The sequence below is a fragment of the Rattus norvegicus genome, chromosome 19, assembly GCF_036323735.1.
Source record: "Rattus norvegicus strain BN/NHsdMcwi chromosome 19, GRCr8, whole genome shotgun sequence".
In the NCBI taxonomy this organism is placed as follows: Eukaryota; Metazoa; Chordata; class Mammalia; order Rodentia; family Muridae; genus Rattus; species Rattus norvegicus.
The window spans coordinates 21,175,893-21,196,729 of record NC_086037.1 but is presented as its reverse complement, the minus strand read 5'-3'; the positions used below and the strand labels follow the sequence as shown (position 1 = coordinate 21,196,729).

Below are 20,837 nucleotides of genomic sequence, written 5' to 3'. Positions count from 1 at the left end.
GCAAGGCAGCTGTCGGAAGGCTGCCTTCTACCACCTCAGTTCTATTGGACAGTCAACATGGACCTTTTAACTGATATCATTGTTGCTAACTCTTTGGGCAGGGCAAAATCTCCAGAGAGCCTCAAAGTAATGTGGGTTGCCAATATGGGACCCAGACTTATACCAGTGCAAACCAAGAACAGGGCAATGGAAGGAACCTCATTGGGTTGCAGGAAGAAAGGAGATGTCCATATGTCACCAAGGTTAAAACCAATGACAAGTTCTAATTTGACATTTGCACTTTCTTCTTATCCCGAAAAGGTGCTTCCTACACAAGAAGTCACATGACCATAGAGTGTCATTTGTCAAAGAACCAAGAACTTGTTCAAAACTCTACAGAGCATCCAATCTATCACATGGATATGCAATAATGAGGTATGTTATTAATCTGTCACCATTTCTATACTGCAGCTTCAAAAAGAGCAGACAAATATACTTGCAAAATAATTCAGTTTCTGAAAAGTGGTTGGCTTCCCAGAATACTTGTGCATAGGCAGAGCAATGAACAATTCCATTACATGAGGTGGTTGGCTGGTTGTGAGTGTAAATTAAAAGGTGGTAGGAGAGAGCAAAGATGTATCAAATTGGCAAAATTTATCAGATATTTTTAAGCTAACACAGCTGCTCATCCCTACCAGATGATGCTGGGTCTGGACGTTGCTGGTCTTTATCTTTCTTGTTGAAGTCAACCAAATATTTCTTGTTCAGTGCACAATCAAGATGTACCTCCTTGCTCTCCTGCTTCAGTGGGACCAACTTCTTCATACATGTGTTCTCCATCAGGAGCTGGCTGAGCAGGTTTCTGGAAATACAGTCTGCATAGTAAGATCATGCTGCCCCTTTCTCCCATTCCCACTCCCGAGTGCCACTAACTCCACCAGGACCCAGATACCCATGAAGACTTAATAGAATTCATTTCGATACATATAAGGCTGCTGCACAAACCACAAAGAGTAAATTCCGGGAAGAATAAATTGTTTGTTTGGCCCGAGCACCAATTAGTGTCCGCATCTCTCAAAAAAAACATGGATCTACAACTATCCATGAAAGCCCAATGCATGGGGCCAACATCAATTAGTAGTGGGCCAACACCCTCAAAGGAGGTCAGTAGAACCAAGAGAAGCTCATGCTAACCATGTGGTCCACACACTGGGTTTTGTAAAACCTGGTATGACACCATAGGTCCAGGTCAGCCTAATAACCTGCTGACTTCAATCAGTGCTGTTCTATCTAGAGCCTTCTGAAGATGCCTAGACAATCCTGGGATGAGTAACAGTCTTTTATGGAACTGAAAACTGAGTCCTAATGACCCTGGCACACTGATGTGTAAACAGCACAAGAGATAGAACCAGAACTGAAGACCGTCCAATCCAGAACAAAGAAAGTCAGAAATGATCATTCCACAGGTAATAGCCTTTCTGACCAGGACTTACCTAGAGAAGGTAATCTCCTTCTTCAGCTTATGGTTGTTCTCATGGATCTCAGTGTTCTCCATCTCTAAGTTGTGCAGAATTGACATGACCGCCTCCTCCATTCTCTCCAGGTCTTCATAATATGGATTTGGCCTGAAGTGTGGCCTGGCCCCAAATGATAGAATACAATGAACATCAGCATTTAGGAATATATGACTACAGGGTGGGTCCTGTACTACCCCAGCCCTGGAAGGACACCTTCTGAATTCTACATATTGGATCTTCTTCAGCTTCAGAAACCTGTTTTTCTGCGTCCAGGACACCAGAATCTCGGCATCCAGATGGAGGGTTCCCTGGCTCCCTTTGTTCAATCAAGAGGAAATCTGCAGTCAAGCCAGTTAAGCTATCAAGAGCCTAGGCCACACCTCTCCATGCTCCCCCACCCCAACACACCCAGAAACCGGTGATTTCTTTTCTCCTGTCCCGATAACAGACCATATATCAACACAAAATTATAATCTGCACAAGGAATACAAATAAACAGACAATCGTGGCCACATAGGCAAAGAACTGTGCTGTTGACAGTGGGGCTCCCAGAACAAAGCATTCACATCACCATGAATGTGTTACAGGTAAATACTCAGGCCAAGACATAGACCCCTAGATTCCAAGTGTGGAGGGAAATATAAACATATAAAAGTTGTCCATATGCATTTGGATGTATGCACATACAGACTCACAGACTGAGAAATACCCACAAAAAAGAGAAATGTAAAAACAGAGTCAGAGAAAGAGAAAGAGAAATATGGAAACAGAGAGTACTGTGAAAACCAGGAGAAATGCATCCACCATTGCTGTCTCAGAGGGCAAGACACACAGACAATAACAAACAGGCCTGAGCCTTAGACCTTCTAGTCAAGCATTGAGATGAACAGTTTGGGACCAGGCCCCTCACGCTGCTGCCTGGATCTTCCAGCACTCAGTCCCCTGCCTAGCAAGTACAGAGACTCACCATAAACTAACTGCAATTACAATCTTGCCTAGCCACCATCTGTCAAGGGCTTTGCAAATGCACACTAGACACTCACTCTCCCTGACTTTATCCCGAATTCTTCATTCAGACCACAAGATCTGCTTTTCAATAAATGGAAGCAGATGAGTCCAATTTCCATCTCAATCCTCAGGAAGGGTCAAGGTTCTGAATCTCCTCTATATGGGAGGTGAGGTTTAGCACAGGGTGGTTAGCGAGGCACAGCTTTCTAGCACCAAAACCTTAATAGGATAAGATGAAGGTGACCTTGCAGACCCAGGAATGAAACAAGAGCATTTGGAGCGATTCATACCTGTTCTTCATGGATCTCTCTGTCAGAAACCTCAGGCGATCTCTCAGGTCATTTCTCTCCTCGGTAATGAGCTGCAGCTCTTTAATCAGCCTCTCCTTTTCCTTCTTGGCCTGCTTCTCGCTTAGGGCAGTTTCAGTGGAAGATGTTTCTCTCCTAGCGTCTGTAGGTAGAAGAACACAAGTGAACCTGCATGGGGAGAATGCATAGAGTGTACATAGACCACAGTTAGGCCTAAACAGGAGAACAAGCCTGGAACCCAGTGTCACTGCTAGGCGATTGGTCTATGCTTAAGAGGCCTCCTCAGTGGATCTCAGTTCTCCCACTACTCTATAGAGACCAAGAGATGTAAGAAGCCAGGTGTTCCCTATTCCGGACATCAGGTGCTTATATGGACCACGGAGATGGCTTCTCCAGGATTATCATCAGCTGAACCGGGTACAGCTTGGTTTCAGGACCCTCACCCCTGTGGGTTCAGAACTCAGATGATAAATTCACCATCCACAAGACTTGAGTGATTGGAGACACTTAGATGTCCTACCCTGATACTCTAGGCCAACAACTTTGGATTAAAAATACATTTCCATGGAGGACATGGTCAACAGACTTATCAGTTCCCCTATTTGAAATACCAAATGCCCGAAAAGTTCCAATAGGTTACAGGCTGAATCTTGGTCCACATGTTCCAAACAGTTTTGGTATTTTAGAAAAATGTGTGTAACACACAACCTCTAATATATAAAGCAAACAATGACCCTGCCAGTTAGAAGAAATCAGAGGAGGTCTAAGAACATAAGGTTATTGCCTGGAGCACAATTCTGCCCCTGTTCCTACTGTCAGATATCCACTGTATTTAAAGAAGCAATGATAGTGAAGTACATTGCTGCCCTGTCTAAACTCAGAAAAGGTGGACCCTCCATGACTCCTGATGGTGTTTTTATATCAATTTAACATAACAAATGCACTGTAAAAGTAAAGACCAGAAGTTCACAGAATAATAGCATTGGCCTTACCATATCCTCCCAGTGGGGATGGGGAAACTAAAGTTCTGAAATCCTGACTTTCAGGAATTGTGATATTCATGGAAATTCAATTCCTTTTCAGATGCTCCAGTTGCTGTGGCCCATTGCTAGAAAGGTCAGCTTAAGCCTGCAGCCACCCTGGCAGGAAGCTCAAAATACACTGCCCAGAACTTACTCCACATTCCCCAGAAGTGCTGTCTCTGTCCATCATTACTTTGAGACGAAAGGCTAGACTCCTTCACTTTAGTCTCTCCAGAATCGACGTTCCCCCTCCCAAAACGCTTGCGAAGACAGGAAAACATGTCTTAGCTTGTAACCGCCAGACTCAGACTGAGAGAAACTAGGGCACTGGTTGTCACTACAACACTGGTGACATCACAGAGGATGCCAGAACTCTCCAGGAGACAATAGAATGTCCAAGAAGGGACAGCTGATGTCATGGGGAGCAGACTTTGCCTCCTGCTAATGTTCTCCCTGTACTGAGCATAAGCAGAGGTGCCCTTTCCAGGAGAATTTCCTGGGGCAGAGCCACTGAGCATCTCCTGCTTCCAAAGCCAAATTTTCCTCAAGGCTTGATTATAAAAACCTTAGTAATTCCTATGCATCTAAATGAATGTTTCCTTCCATATCTTGCCCCAAAATGTCTCACTAACTCAAATTGTCCTCATTCACCAATGTTAGCCATTAAAACTTCCTGAGATTTCATACCAGCTTGAATATGCAGTCAAAAGTTCTCCTGTCTCATTATGTACAGGTGCTTTAGATCACATCAAGAAATAGTCTGCATGGTAGGTTGCAACATGGGTGTGTGTTAGGGGAACACTCATGAAGTCATGTGCTTAGCAATTGACAATTGCCAGAAAATTCCTTAGTTGAAAGAGTTGAAGTCTTTATGGTGCTAGGAACAGTGTGGAGACCAGTTGGCAGAGAAAAGTGCAATATTGGAGCCACCAATGAAGGGAACCTCATGCTGCTTGTTGGGTTCTCATCTCTGCGCCAATGTCGCCAAAGGAGCACTGCTGACAGGCCTTCTATCAGAAGCTGAGCTTCTATCAGAAAAATAAAATAGTCAAGAGATATAGGGGGTGCAGATAAAGGTGTAGGACGAGGCTATACACATCACTACGTGGATAGAGCATGGACCCAGCACTTGTGCTCTGAGTCATGGGCTTCCCCACAAACACAAAAGCATCTGTCACAGTAAAAAAATGGATACTGTATTGAGTGCACACACCAATACTGATTGATCAGATCCATACCCCAGATTTTGGGGGCAGATCCATGGCCCCAAATATCTTCCTCTCAACTTACACAGCAAAAAATAAGAAAGAAAGAAAAAAGTCAAAACAAAAAGCTCAAGCTTCTCATATGAGGATTGCAGGAAGTGTGATCTGGTGGTCAGTTCTGATTAGGCCATTTTAGATAGAACAGTGCACAGTGATGCTTAATGTGATGGGTCCTATATACAGCTTTCTGCAATATTGGAATTTTAACAAGCCTCATCCAGAACATACAGAACAGGAAAGGATGTGATCACCATGTCCTTGCTCTCTATCAGGTTATTTTTCTGTGTTCGTGATTGTCAGGCATAGACAGCAACAATCTGAAATAGCTGGTAGACATGGAACAAAGTGGCTAAAACTATAGTTGTGGGTTACACACCTCAACTGTCAAAGGCTAATGCTGTCCTCACAGTCCCTGGAGGCCACTCTTGTAAGACTGTCTACTGGAAAGTAGAAGCAGGTTTATCTGAGCTCAAAGTGAACCTGGCCAGCTAGGAAGAGGGCAACATGTGATACTTGAGACCCTGTCTAAACCAGCACAGAAACCCACACTTCCTTCAAAGCATCATCTATGAATTCCTGATTATCTACCATTCTCTCCCTACCAGTCTTAAGACTGGAATTGTAGAAAAGAACTGGAAATGATCTTCCTATTCTGAAGACCTTGATCTCTCTTTCCCCAGGTGCACATTAAGAACTCATGCAAATGGGTATGACCATCTGAACATCTTAGTATCATCTACTCAGTATATCTAGCATAATACTGTGCCTATGGCAATCTCAAGCTTCCTTGAGTTTCGCTGACCCAGCAAGAAGTATGAAGTACTGAGGTCAAACCCCAGTGATCCTTTCAAGGGTTTAGAAGAAAGCCATCAGAGAAACTCCACTTCTTTGTCCTTAGATTAAATCAAGCTGATACAATGTGAACCTGGTGGGCTATTTAACCATGCATCTTTCTGCCAACCCTACCTTTCTGAGTTCAGTCCATGTGAACCTGCATGGGGAGAATGCATAGAGTGTACATAGACCACAGTGAGGCCTAAACAGGACAACAAGCCTGGAATCCAGTGTCACTGCAAGGAGTTTGGTCTTCGCTTAAGAGACCTCCTCAGTGGGTCTCAGTTCTCCCACTACTCTATAGAGACCAAGAGATGTAAGCAGCCAGGTGTTCCCTATGCCTGCTGACACACGCAATGAATGCAGTAAATTTTAATTTCTGTTCAATTGTTCAGTAACTTACTTACACTTGCATATTGCTGTGGAAGTGATGGGGTTTCGTGATCAGCATTGCATTTAACAATGCATAACCAATCATCCCTCCTAGAATGACTGTATATAGAGAAAGAAAATTTATTAGAATGGTTTATAGGCTGTGGTACAGCTAATTAAACAAGGAATGGAAGGTCCAAAATGCAGTAGTTACCCCTGTTGAAGCCAATCCCCCTAGCATAGCTGTAGCCATTTTGTTCCATGCCTGCCAGATAGTTCATATTCTTGCTGTAATATGTCTGCCTGTCATGGTTGTCTGAAAACAATTTAACTCAGAGCAGGGTCAGGAATGATCACATAACTTGTGTATGTTTTTTTTTATTGGTTATTTTGTTTATTTGGATTTGAGTTTCCAGTTTCCCCTACAATAACCCTGCATTCCACCCCCTTCCCCAGCCTCCTCGAGGGTGCTCCCCCACCCACCCATTCCTGAACCACTGGAAGGAAGTTCTTTATGTTGTGAGGTTTCTTAATCTTAAATTTCATAATTATAAGCTTCATGTAGGACCAAAAAAATTAAAGGTCAATATGAGGGCTGCAGTGACGGATCCATGGTTAAGAGCACTGACTGCTCTTCCAGAGGTCCTGAGTTCAAATCCCAGCAACCACGTGGTGGCTCACAGCCATCTGTAATGAGACCTGATGCCCTCTTCTGGTGTGTCTGCAGACAGCTACAGTGTACTTATATATAAATAAATAAATCTTTAAACAGATAAAAAGTCAGTATGAACCTTTGTTGTTTAAAATGGCTTGAGTCAGGGCTGACAACCAGACAGCCCTTCCAGCACCTGCCTATGAGCTCACATTTTAGTCTTTATAAACTGACATAGAAAAATGTCCAGAGTCCTAGCCTGACAAATTCTCAGCTACGTCTCTGATGATCAGTCTTAGGGTGGGCATTCAATAAACCATCCCTGTCTAAGTGAGGTCAGAGTTTGTGTGGTTTATGGGGCAACTCCGGGACCCCATCAGTTTTGTCCATAAGGCTGGATATTTCAGCTGGTCTTCAGTACATGCAGTACTCCTGAAGAAGTAGGCGAATTAATAAAGCAAACTTCCTTCTTCCATGTCCTTGATATGAGCCGGCAGAAGGTGTGGTCCAAACAACAACCTACAGATTGGGTAAAGATCTTTGCCAATCCTACAACAGATAGAGGGCTTATATCCAAAATATACAAAGAACTCAAGAAGTTAGACCTCAGGGAGACAAATAACACTATTTATAAAATGGGGATCAGAGCTAAACAAAGAATTCATAGCTGAGGAATGCCGAATGGCTGAGAAACACCGAAAGAAATGCTCAAAATCTTTAGTCACAAGGGAAATGCAAATCAAAACAACCCTGAGATTTCACCTCACACCAGTCAGAATGGCTAAGATCAAAAACTCAGGTGACAGCAAATGCTGGTGAGGATGTAGAGAAAGAGGAACACTCCTCCATTGTTGGTGGGATTGCAGACTGGTACAACCATTCTGGAAATCAGTCTGGAGGTCCCTCAGAAAATTGCACATTGAACTACCTGAGGATCCAGCTATACCTCTCTTGGGCATATACCCAAAAGATGCCCCAACATATAACAAAGACACATGCTCCACTATGTTCATAGCAGCCTTATTTATAATAGCCAGAAGCTGGAAAGAACCCAGATGCCCTTCCACAGAGGAATGGATACAGAAAATGTGGTACATCTACACAATGGAATATTACTCAGCTATCAAAACCAATGACTTTATGAAATTCATAGGCAAATGGATGGAACTGGAAAATATCATCCTGAGTGAGATAACCCAATCACAGAAAAACACACATGGTATGCACTCATTGATAAGTGGATATTAGCCCAAATGCTTGAATTATCCTAGATGCACAGAACACATGAAAATCAAGAAGGATGACCAAAATGCAGATGCTTCACTCCTTCTTTAAAAGGGGAACAAGAATACCCTTGGAAGGGAATAGGGAGGCAAAGTTTAGAACAGAGGCAGAAGGAATACCGATTCTGAGCCTGCCCCACATGTGGCCCATACCTATACAGATATTAGATAAGATGGATGAAGCAAAGAAGTGCAAGCTGACAGGAACTGGATGTAGATCTCTCCTGAGAGACACAGCCAGAATACGGCAAATACGTAGCCGAATGCCATCATTAAACCACTGAACTGAGAACGGGGCCCCCGTTGAAGTAATCAGAGAAAGGACTGGAAGAGTTTGAAGGGGGTTAAGACCCCATATGAACAACAATTCCAACCAACCAGAGCTTCCAGGGACTAAGCCACTACCCAAAGACTATACATGGACTGACCCTGGACTCCAACTGCATACGTAGCAATGAATAGCCTAGTAAGAGCACCAGCGGAAGGGGAAACCCTTGGTCCTGCCAAGACTGAACCCCCAGTGAACATGATTGTTGGGGAGAGGGCGCTAATGGGCGAAGGATGGGGAGGGGAACACCCAAATTGAAGGGGAGGGGAGAGGGTTGAGGGATGTTGGCCTGGAAATTGGGAAGGGGAATAACAATCGAAATGTAAATAAGAAATACTCAAGTTAATAAAGATGAAAAAAATAAAAAGAAAAAAGAAGGTGTGGTCCAGATTAGAGATGGACCTTTCCATCTCAAAAGATCTGAATTAAAGATTTATCTTCTGATCTCCAAGATTTGGATTACAAGTAGGTCTTCTTGCTTCAGAAAATTTAATTAAGAAAAAAAAATCCAATGGTGCTCATGCCTTTAGCCTCAGCATCCAGGAGGTAGAGGCAGGTGGATCTCTGCGTTAAAGGCCAGCCTGGTCTACAAAATGAATTCCAGGACAGCCAGAGCTACACAGGGAAACCCTGTCTCAAAAAAAACAAAGAAGAGGAGGAGGACCAAGAGGAGGGGGTTGAAGAGAGGAAAACAGAAAGAAGGAAGGAGAGAGAGAGAGAGAGAGAGAGAGAGAGAGAGAGAGAGAGATCCCCCTCACAGGGCGTCAAGCCATTTGGCATTAGTTAATTCCAGGTACACTCAAGTTGACAACCAAGAACAGCAATCCCATTACCTGTGGTTGTGATCTCACCCTGGTAGGCTCCTGAGTAGGAGGCTGAAGCAGGAGAATTGCCATAAGTCTGATGCCAGCATGAACTACACACGTGTTCCAAGCCAAGCCAATCTCAGCTACAGTTTGAGATTCTGTCTGAAAAATATGAAAGAGAAAGAAAACATAAATTCCTAGAGCAGTGTTTCTCAACCTTCCTATGGCCTCAACCCTTTAGAACAGTTCCTCAAGCTGTGGTGACCCCAACTACAAAATTATTTTGTCGCTACTTCACAACTGTAAATTTGCTACTGTAATGAATCTTTATTGTAGTGTAAACTGTCTGATAGGAGACCCTGTGTGGGTCACGACCCACAGGCTGAGGGCCTTTGCCCTAGAGGCGGTCTTGGCCTAGTTTATATAGTTCATATTATAATGGGCTCTCTCAGCGTTTGAAGGTCAAGTATATTCACTTGTAACATCAAAACTTAAAAATTCAGCTGAGCTGCTGGCTGGTACGGTGTGACATCCCCCGGAATACCTTTGCCATTTTGTTCCATGCCTACCAGCCATTTCATATTGTTGCTGTAACACGCCTGCCGTCACTGACAAGGAGAAGGGACTTGGCTCAAGGACATGCTGACCACACACCTTGTTTTGTTCTGAATGTTCAGTATGCAGTTTGCTAATCTTAAGAAATTCTACACCTGAAGGAGTGGTTCCCTGAAGTGGACACAGGTGAAAGGCTAAGGCAGATGTGTGAAGGAATGTTTCACTGAGGCAGATGCAGGTAAAAGGATGTTCTGCTAAAGCACGAATGTGAAAGGACACGTGATGAAGGGTTCTGCACTAAGGACAAACATGCATTGGTCTGCCTTGCATTCTGTAGTTGAGCTGCATTTGTTGGGACTTCATAGAACCACAGCAAAAACCCTTCTGGAGGGCTGTGTAGTTTCTCGATGTTTCCTTGGCCTCGGGCTGATGGGCAGAGTGATGTCAGCTGAGACAGACACATGTGCTGACGCAGGACACACGCTGAGGCCAGACCCATGGAGGACACGGGATATTGAGAGGGAGTTTGGGTGGAGGCTGAGCTTGGCTTGCGTAGCTTGTTGGTCTGGGGTCTCTGCTGATCTCTGCTCGCCTGAGAGCTGCTCTTACTGACTGTGTAGCATCTTGGCTGCTCTTTGTTGCACTTGGACAGCCCTCAGGACCAGGCTCTCCTCTCCCTTAACCATGGCTGCTGTCCTCTTCCTCTCTCCTCTCCATCACACACGTTCTTCCTTTATTCTCTGGCAGCTTCTTCTTCCTTCTTTCCTCCTCATGATCCTCTCTAGCAAAGCCCTCAAAGCTCACCTCCCCTATCTCTCTGCTGTGCAGCTGTTGGCTGTTGGCTTCTTTATAATCACAGTTAACTGGGAGCAGGGTCAGATTTTGGGGTTAACCAGTCTTGAGTTCTACAAATTAGCATTAAAATACAAGCAGCATTAGGCCAATCCACCACAGGGATTTTTGTTTGTTTGTTTAGTTGGTTTGGTTTAATTTTCATTTAACTTTTTACTTGTTATTTTATTTTTCGCTGTTTTTATTAATCGGTTATTTTATTTATTCATATTTCAACTGTTGTCCTGCTTTCCAGACTCCCCTCATCAAGCCTTACATCCCATTTCTGCTCAGCTTTGCCTATGTGACAGTGCTCCTGCACCCACACATATCCATCCCCACCTCACACCTCTAGGATCTGCCTTTGGTGGGGCAACAGGCCTCACCTTGAACCATAGAGCATCCTTGCATACACTTTGCCTGGCAGTTTGGCCCCTGGGAGCTTGGGGATTAGGGAAAGAAGATCTGTTCAGATATTAAAGCCAATGATTGTGGCATTCTCTTCTTTTTCTGGTTATAGGTGAAATTATGTTTGTGTGCTTCTCTTTTTTTAAATTATTGAGAGAAGATTAATTTCTTGGTTTTTCTTGGGTATAGTTTAGTTTATTGTCTTGGAGTTTTCCTCCTATTAGCCTCTGTTGTGCTTTCTTACAGAAAAGAATTGTTTAAATTTGGTTTTGTCATGAAATATCCTGTTTCCTCCTTTTATGGTGATTGAGGATTATGCTGGATATAGGAGCCTATGTCTGCATTACATCTGCCCAAGAATTTCTGACTTTTAGAATCTCTGTTGAGAAGTCTGGTGTAATTCAGATACATCTGAATTTATTTGTTACTAGATATTTATACCTTACCCCTTTTAATGTTCTTTCTTGATCTGTACATTTACCGTTTTAATTATTATGTGAATGGAGGAATTTTTCTGGTACAATTAGTTTGATGTTCTGTAGGCTTGTTGTACCTTTATGGCCTTTTCTTTCTTTACCTTATGGAAGTTTGCTGCTATGATTTGTTGAAGGTGTTTACTGGATCTATGAACTAGAAATCTTAATTCTCTTCTCTATCTATTATCCTTAGGTTTCAACATTTAATTGTGTCCTGAAATTCATGGATGTTTTGGATTCAATAAACTATACATGTTTATCTGAGATGGGTGTTGTGTGCTTTGTGGGATGACCTCCTTGACCCCAGGCTGCATGAAGAATCTCAGCTGACAATGGGGACATAAATTATAAGTATGTTTAGCAAGACCCAGGCCTCTTCCAGGTTCTTAGATATTAACTGAGAACCTCAAATACAGTAGTAATGTGATAGTGTGTTGTGAATCTAGTTACTATTCTCTATTTTGATATAGATGACTCTTTTTGTGTCATGGTCAGCTTATAATGACTAGAAGATCTAAGCTTGAGAATGACCAAAGACTACATTGCTTCTCTAGCAGCTGAGCTTTTAAAAGCCCTGGGGTGACAGCAACTGTTGGTGGACATTCTGGATTATTCCTTCTGTACTTTAACTCTCTGTGTCACTTCCACCATCAGTAAGTTAGTTCAATTCCATAAATTGGAAATCCATCACCTGGAAGAAACACTCTTTTTTTTTAAAGATTTATTTATTTATTTATTATATACAAGTACACCGTGACTGTCTTCAGACACACCAGAAGAGGGCATCATATCTCATTACAGATGGTTGTGAGCCACCATGTGGTTGCTGGGATTTGAACTCAGGACCTCTGGAAGAGCTGTCAGTGCTCTTAACCACTAAGCCATCCCTTTAGCCCAAGAAATACTTTCTGAATATGATCTGACATTGGCCATGGAAAAAGGGTAGCTTGAACTGTCCCACCTAGGTTCTGGGCCTGCACAGGCCTGCTCTCCAAAAGAAACCTGTGTTCACAGCTGTTGGCTGGCTAAGAAAGATTTCACGAGACGTGATACACAGCCCTCGGACTTCTGCTTCAGTCATCTGCACAATTTTTCCTGGACGATATCCCCATACCTCCAGCAGGCGGGTGATGAAGCTGTCCACTCTCAGCTCCCCTTCAGCCATCTTGTGGGCACCAGACTCTCCTCCCTGCAGCAGGAACAAGGGCTTCTCCATGGTGGCTGCAGCAGCAGTGGTGGTTTGGCATTCTCACCTAGGAGGCCCTATGCCTTTCTACCCCAGTTCCAACTCACCTCAGGCCCGGGCCTTCCCCCCATCCACTTCCCACGGAGCAGGGAGAGCAGCACCCACTAGAAATAAAAGGGAAGCCCTTGGTCCTGCCAAGAGTGAACCCCCAGTGAAGGTGCTTTTGGGGGGAGGGCGGTAATGGCAGGAGGATGGGGAGGGGAACACCCATAAAGAAGGGGAGGGGGAGGGGTTAGGGGGATGTTTGCCTGGAAACCCAGAAAGGTAATAACAATTGAAATGTAAATAAGAAATACCCAATTTAATAAAGATGGAGAAAAAATAGAAAAAAAGCCTCACACATTTAAAACAGAAGAATATGGACCCTAATTTGAAACCACAGCTCTGTCAATTAACTAAACCTTTAAGGAAGCTCAGAAAAGCAGCCCAACCAATTAATAATTTCTCGGTTTAAGTGTCTGTAATGTCGCATAAATAATAATGTCCGTTTCTTGCTATTGTGGAGGGAATTAAATAGATAATATGTAATCATGGAAGTTTTGAAGTACCATCCATTTTTCTGTTCATTAAATCAATCTTCCTCATTTCATTGATCAAGTATGTTATGTTTTCAGTTTCATAGTTATATGTATAATAAACCAGTATAAAAACCTTCAGAATTATATAAGCTTTCACTTTTAACAAATTAAATTAGCTATTTTTTGTATTTCTGCTGAACATTTAAATGTTCTTCAAATGTCCCAATGCGAGTTTATTAGGTACCTATAAACTTTAAACTCTTTGCCTGAGAGCATGAGTACTATTTAATTATATAGTAACTACACTCAGGCTGTCTTTGTATTAGAACCAATTATATCAGACTCTAAGAAAAATTACTTTTGCTTAAAAGTGTGTGTGTATGAGTGTGAGCATGAGTATGAGTGTGTGTGAGTGTGTGTGTGTGTGAGTATGAGTATGAGTGTGTGTGTGAGTGTGTGTGAGTGTGTGTATGAGTGTGAGTGTGTGTGAGTGAGTGTGAGTGTGAGTGTGTGTGTGTGTGTGTGTGTGTGTGTGTGTGTGTGTGTGAGTGTTGCAGCACATGACCAAACAACTTTCAGGAGCCATTTCTCTCCTTCTGTCATGTGGGTCCAAGGATGTAACCCAGATGTTTGACTTTGGCAATAAATAATATTACCCACTAAATAAATAAATAAACAAACAAACAAAAAACAAGCCACAAATCAACTTTAAAAGTAAAGGCCAGAAGTTCACAGAATAGTAGCATTGGCCTTACCATATCCTTTCTTTGGGGATGGGAAAATTAATGTTCTGAAATCCATGACTTTCAGGAATTGTGATATTCATGGAAATTCAATTCCTTTGCAGATGTTCCAGTTGTTGTGGCCAATTGCTAGAAAGGTCAGCTTAAGCTTGCAGGACCCCCACCATCCCTCCCCCTGCCTCCACAGAAAGCTCAAAAGACACTGCCCAGAACTTACTCCACATTCCCCAGAACCACTTTCTTTGTCCATCATTTCTTTGAGACGAAAGGTCAGACTCCTTCACCCTAGTTTCTCCACAATCGACATCCCCCCTCCCAAAACACTTCTAAGACTGGAAAACATGTCTTAGGGTGTATCTGCCAGACTTGGACTGAGAGAAACTAGGGCACTGGTTGTCACTACAACATTGGTGACATAGCAGAGGACGCCAAGAACTCTCTAGGAGACAATAGAATGTCCAAGAAGGGACAGCTGATGTCATGGGGAGCAGACTTTGCCTCCCTGCTAATGTTCTCCCTGTACTGAGCATAAGCTGAGGTGTCCTTTCCAGGAGACTTTCCCGGGGCAGAGCCACTGAGCACCTCCTGCTTCCAAAGCCAAATTTTCCTCAAGGCTTGATTATAAAAACCTTAGTAATTCCTATGCATCTAAATGAATGTTTCCTTCCAAATCCTGCCCAAAAATGTCTCATCCTAACTCAAATTATCCTCCTTCACCAATATTAGCCATTAAAAATTCCTGAGAAATAATACCAGTTTGAATATGCAGTCAAAATGTTCTCCTGTCTTATTATGTACAGGTGCTTGAAATCACATCAAGAAAGAGCCTGCATGGAAGGTTGCAACATGGGTGTGTGTTAGGGGAACACTCATGAAGCCTTGTGCTTAGCATTCAACGGTGGCCACAAAATTCCTTAGGAGGAAGACTTGAAATCATTATGGTCCTAGAAACAGTGTGGAGGCCAGTTGGCAGAGGAAAGTGAAACATTAGAGCCACCATTGAAGGCTCCTGTTGGGCCCTACCTTGGTGTTTCCCCCCCCCCCCTCGCTGAGCCTTTCAGCCTGCTATAGGAAGAAATTGTTTACACCTTTGACAGCTGCTCTTAGCCCATGATTTGGGGCTGGGATTTTCCATGGCACCCTTCCTCCCCACTGAGAGTTCCTGCTTCTTGTTTTTAAGAAGCTGTTTATGCCCCTGATTGGGCTGGAACTTTCACCACACAGACTTGTCCTATTTTCCTGGTTGGGGATTTTCACCTGCCTTGTTGTTTTTCCATGGCTTTTGCCTCTGGTATATACGGAGATCTCAGTAAAGCCTTGGTGGCACTCGCTAAAAAGGGGTGACCCGTATACGTGTTTTCTTTCAACCCCACAAACCTACACCCGATATTCACACACTGTCGGCGCAGGCACTGACAATAGGTATCACAATAGAAACTAGTAACTAGATTTAACCAAACTATCACATTAATGCTGTATTTCGTGGTATTTTTTTTTTTTTTTTTGCTCTCCTAGAACCTGGAAGAGGCTTGGGGTTTTCTAATCCTACTCATAATTTATTAATCTTCCCAACACTATGTGCTTTGTTCTGTTAATGCTGACAGCGCCATCCAATACCTAGGATATTTTCTACTGACATGTGTGACGTGAGACAAAACAGTCCCTGTCATCCCTCACCTGAATAAACTTCCTTAGAGGACAGTGTAGTTGGAGGGTCCTTCTTTCCTCTCCCAGATAGAGAAACATTTCCAGTCTTCAGACAAGTGTGTCAGCCATTGTCCAGTGACTGTCCTGAGATGTCCACAATGTCAGCTGAGTGTCGTCATCCAGCCTGCCCTGTAATTGTTGTAGATGATTAATAGGGTTCCAGCCCTAGGATTTAATTCAGTGCTACAGTACTTGCCAAACACACTCAAAGCCCTAGCTGCCACCCTAGTCCTGTGTGCTCTAGAGAAAGAAAATAAAGAACCACAATGTCTATCAAGTTTCTCCTCCAATAGAAGGAGAATCTGCATCGGTCTTTTAAGTAACTCTAAGCCCCAGCTTCCCCACAGCTCCCTCCTTCGATTCCATTATTGGTGCATTTTCAGTAATGCTCACTTTATTTTTGGTGTGCAAAGAATATGCACCATGTCAGTAAAGTGTGTGTGTGTGTGTGTGTGTGTGTGTGTGTGTTCATCCATGAACTCACTATAAATTATTATCAAATGACCCAGAAGACCGTGGAGAAACATGTCGATGTGCATGCAGAATTATGTTACTACCATTCCATGGCACCTTGCAGGGAACACTGAAATAGTGGGCCACTTTAATAGAGCCTAAAACCAGGCTATGCATGGTTTTCGGTAAGATTGTGATGTGCAACACCGCAACAGAGATCAGCAGAAGCTTCATTTATTCCATGCTGCTGTTACCAAGGTGAGGCAAAGCCTCATCCCATAGAGAGTCTGGTAGGATCTGATGAAGGGCAATAAACTCAGGGTTGAAATCAAGCCTTTAGAAACAAAGAGAAAAATACAAAATCAAGGAAAGCAAGAGCTGTCTTTTTCTTTTCTTCCTCTTTTTTTTTTTTGAGAAGAACCACAAGAGAGACAAACCCTTCCTCAAACTAACAATGCACAAGAGAGACAATACATATATTAAAAATCAGAAATGAAATGAGGGACATAACAATAGACACCGAGCAAATTCCAAAATCATTAGTTCTTACTCCCGAGGACTTTACGCCAGAAAACTGGAATATTTATTCGATATTGTTGATTTTGTAGACAGATAAAAATTACCAAAGTTAAATCCAGATCTGGGAAGGTATCTGAATAATACCCCTAAGAAAATAGATACACTCATTAAAGGTTGCATACATTATATATTATATTGCTTTCTTTTTGCATGATTAAACCCCTTCAAGGACATTTAGCTGTGTTATAGAAAGTGTTACTTTCAAAACAAAAGAATAAAGAAAGAAATTGTGGAGTCACTGAGATACACTTCCCAGACAGGATCAAGGAAAGACGGCTGAGAGATGCAAGCAGGGGCTGGAACGCTGCCCTTGAGAAGGAAATGTTTTTCTCACTTTACCTTACACTATGTTGTACTATGTCCTATTTTGTGGAAGCAGGTCTCATGCTCTCTGGGTTATGACAAGGATATTGTGATACTAGGAAGAGGGGTGATTTGCTATACAGATATTTTAAGGAGAAGCCTTGGCTTAGTCTCACTTCTTTGCCTAGTCTTGCCTCAGTCGTTCCTGGTATCATGGGAATAACCATCTTATTATATCTTGCCAAAAGGGAAAGTGAGGTAATCCATATTCATGACTATATAAGGGTTAATAAACTTGCAGCTGCATGCAGTTGCATCTGCCTTTGCTCTGCATCCCCTGTGTCCTGGTTATTTGTGACCGTACCTGGGCCCCCAACGCACTAGATGTTGACAGGCATCACCCTTCTCACTGTCAGGTTTATTTTCTTTCTTTTTTGAAATCTATGATGTGGAAGCGTATTACAGCAACAATATGAAATAGCAGGCGGGCATGTATGAAAATTGCTGTGTTTAAGCTAGGTGTGGGGACAAGTCCTCAAAAGGAGCTGTTAAGATGGGAAACACATAATGCATTTGTTGCTGGAATTGAGTTGCCTCAGCTGTGTTGCTCTGCCTGCTCAGTGTCCATTCAACATCACTCTGTTTCTACAGAGGAACTCAAGGTTTGCCCCAGCTGCCTGTGAGCTGTGATATGGGCAGAGAAAGGCCAGGACACAGTGGTGATTTCCCACTCCTCAGTTATGCTGAATTTTCCACTACTGTACTTGTATACACAAGTACAGTGTGGTCAGTTATTATAGATATTTGTCATTTCTTACAGAGGGCAACTATGATTGACTACACCCAATTCTATAAAAAACAAAACTCAGGAAACCTGGCCCTTGGCAGCAATGAATCAAGAAATATCTAGGATGGTGGGGCATGAATTCTGCCAAGCAATGAACTCAGATAGGTGGGGTTGTGAGGAAGATGGATGGTTGAATAGCCCAATAGATTCACGTTGTATCATCTTGACTTATTCTAAGGACAAAGAAGTGCAGTATCTCTGATGGCTTTCTTCTAACCCCTTGAAAGGTTAAGTGGGGTTTGACCTCAGTTCTTCATTCTTCTTGCTGGGGCAGCAACACTCAGGGAAGCTTGAGATTGCCATAGGCACAGTATTAGGCTAGAAATGCTGAGTAGGTGATACTAAGTTGTTCAGATGGTGATACCCATTTCATTTGTTCTTAACGTGGACCTAAGGAAAGACAGATCAAGGTCCTTAGAATACAAAGATCATTTCCAGTTCTTTTCTACCTTTCCTGAATGAAAGACTGGTTGGCAGAGAATGGTAAAAATTCAAGAATTGGTAGATGATGCTTTGAATGAAGGGTGGGTTTCTGTGCTGGTTTTAGACAGGGTCTCAATTACCCCATCTTGTTCTCTACGTTGCTCGTCAGGTTCACTTTGAGCTCAAATAAAGCTGCTTCCACTTTCCAACAGGTAGTCTTACAAAGGGGCCTCCAAGGACTGTGAGGACAGCATTAGCCAATGAGAGCTGAGGTGTGTAACCCACAACTATAGCTTTATCTGAAAGACCCTCAGACAGAGGAGACTCTCGCTCCAGTCCTGAGGACAATCACCACCCCATGAACACACAGGACTCAGTCTTGATGTAAAAACAAGAGGTTTACTTTGGGATACCAATGCACTGGGGCTCGACACGGTCCTCACGAGGAGGGATGTGAGGAACCTCGAACAACAGAAATGTACAGCTTAAACAATCATTATGATCACACAGTTTCATTAGCTCAGCTATTTCGGTGCCAAGGATAACTAGGCAGATGTTTCTCGTCCTGGAATTCCTGGGATAAGGCCGTAACCACATCAATGCAGCTATTTCAGTATGAAGGACGTCTGACTTGATATATGTTTTCTTATCCTGGGGTTCCCAGGACAAGGACCAAGGATATCTGTCTTGGCAGGTGTTTCTCTTCTGGAGTTCCCAGGACAAGGCTATAGCTATGTCAGCCTATAGCACAGCTGCATTCAGTACCAAGGACATCTCACTTCTATAGTGGTCAGTCAGCTTCCCAGAGATGTTTCCTGTCTTGTAATTGCCCTGCAGTAAATATGTTCTATACCCTCTGTTCTTATGGTCGGGCAGCTTCCTAGAGAGTGGGTGGGAATGTGCTTTCTGTACTTTCTGTTCTATTGTCTAATGTGTAGGGGCTAAGCGAGGGCCAGCTTAAAAGATTCTCATTCTTAAGAAATGGCTGTACTGATATATAAATGGGGATCTTTCATATCCACTTTCTTCCAAGTCTACCAGCCATCTCAGATTGTTGCTGTAATATGCCTGACAATCAAGGACACAGAAAAATAACTTCATACACAGCAAGGACATGGCAATCATATCCTGTGTCGTTATGTATGTTCTGGATGAGGTTTGTTAAAATGACAATGTTGCACAAAGCTTTAAATAGGACCCATCAAATTAAGGGTCACTATGCACTGTCATAGCTAAAATGGCCTGGTCAGAATCAGAAGTGACCACTGGATAACTCTTCTGTAACTTCACATGAGAGGCTCGTGCTTTTTGTGTTTTTTTATTTTTCTGTATTTTTTTTATTTATTTATTTATTTATTTATTTATTTATTTATTTATTTATTTATTGCTTTATATGTTGTCCGGAAGATAGTTCAAGTCATGGAACTGCCCCCAAAATCTGAGCTTTGCCACTAATACTGTAAACAGTATTAGTGTATGCATTCAATAAAATAACTTGGTTTTTTTTTAATATGATAGATGCTTTTGTGTTTTGTGGGGTGATCCATGAAACAGGAGTGAAGATGCTTGTTTCTTATTCTGTCCCCTGAGTTATGTCTCTAGGCTTGTCCTACTCCTTTGGCTGGACCCCCACACACACACACACATCTGCTGACTATTTTATTTTTCAGATGAAATCACACGTTATAGCTTAGAGAGGCCTGTAAGGAATCCTGCTTTGGTAACTTAAGTGCAAAGAGGAGAGCCCCACACTCAGCCTGAGGGTGCATTCACTTGTGGATCCAATATTTCAGTTTCCTCTGCTAACAGATCACCACATTGTTGCCAGGACCATAATGAATGCAATTCTTTCTCCTAAGGAATCTGGTGGCAACTGTCAAATGTTAAGCACAAAGCTTCAGGTTGTACCTATAACACACACCCACATCGCAACCTACCCGACAGGCTATTTCTGGGTGTGATTTCATGCACCTGCACATGATGAGACAGGAGACCTCTTTGGCTACTTATATTAACTGGTGTGATTTCTCAGTAATCTTTAATGGGTAATATTGCTGACTGAGGAGAATTTGAGGTAGGATGAAACATTTCTGTGCAGGGATTGGGGAGGAAACACTCATTTAGATACATAGCAATGACTTAGGTTTTTCCAATCAAGCCTAGAGTCAAATTTGGCTTTGGAAGCATGTGGTGCTCAGTGACTATGCCACAGGGAAGTCTCCTGAAAAGGGCACATCAGCTTTTGCTCAGTACAGGGAGAACATTAGCAGGGAGGCAAAGTCTGTTCTCCGGGACATCAGCAGTCCCTTCGTGGACATTCTATTGTCTCCTAGAGAGACCTTGGAATCCCTGTGATGTCACCAGTATCGTTGTG

General features: G+C 42.8%; 1 protein-coding gene across 1 annotated transcript; it reads right to left on the bottom strand.

Moving 5' to 3' along the window:
* Positions 1–171: 171 nt before the first annotated feature.
* LOC134483235 (disks large homolog 5-like) lies at positions 172–4,163 on the bottom strand. Its single transcript, XM_063278515.1, has 3 exons — positions 3,989–4,163; positions 2,795–2,954; positions 172–1,616 (listed from the first exon to the last, which is right to left on the bottom strand). The coding sequence occupies exons 1-3, from the start codon at positions 4,113–4,115 to the stop codon at positions 1,469–1,471; spliced, it is 435 nt and encodes a 144-aa protein (XP_063134585.1). The 5' UTR covers positions 4,116–4,163; the 3' UTR covers positions 172–1,468.
* Positions 4,164–20,837: the final 16,674 nt, after the last annotated feature.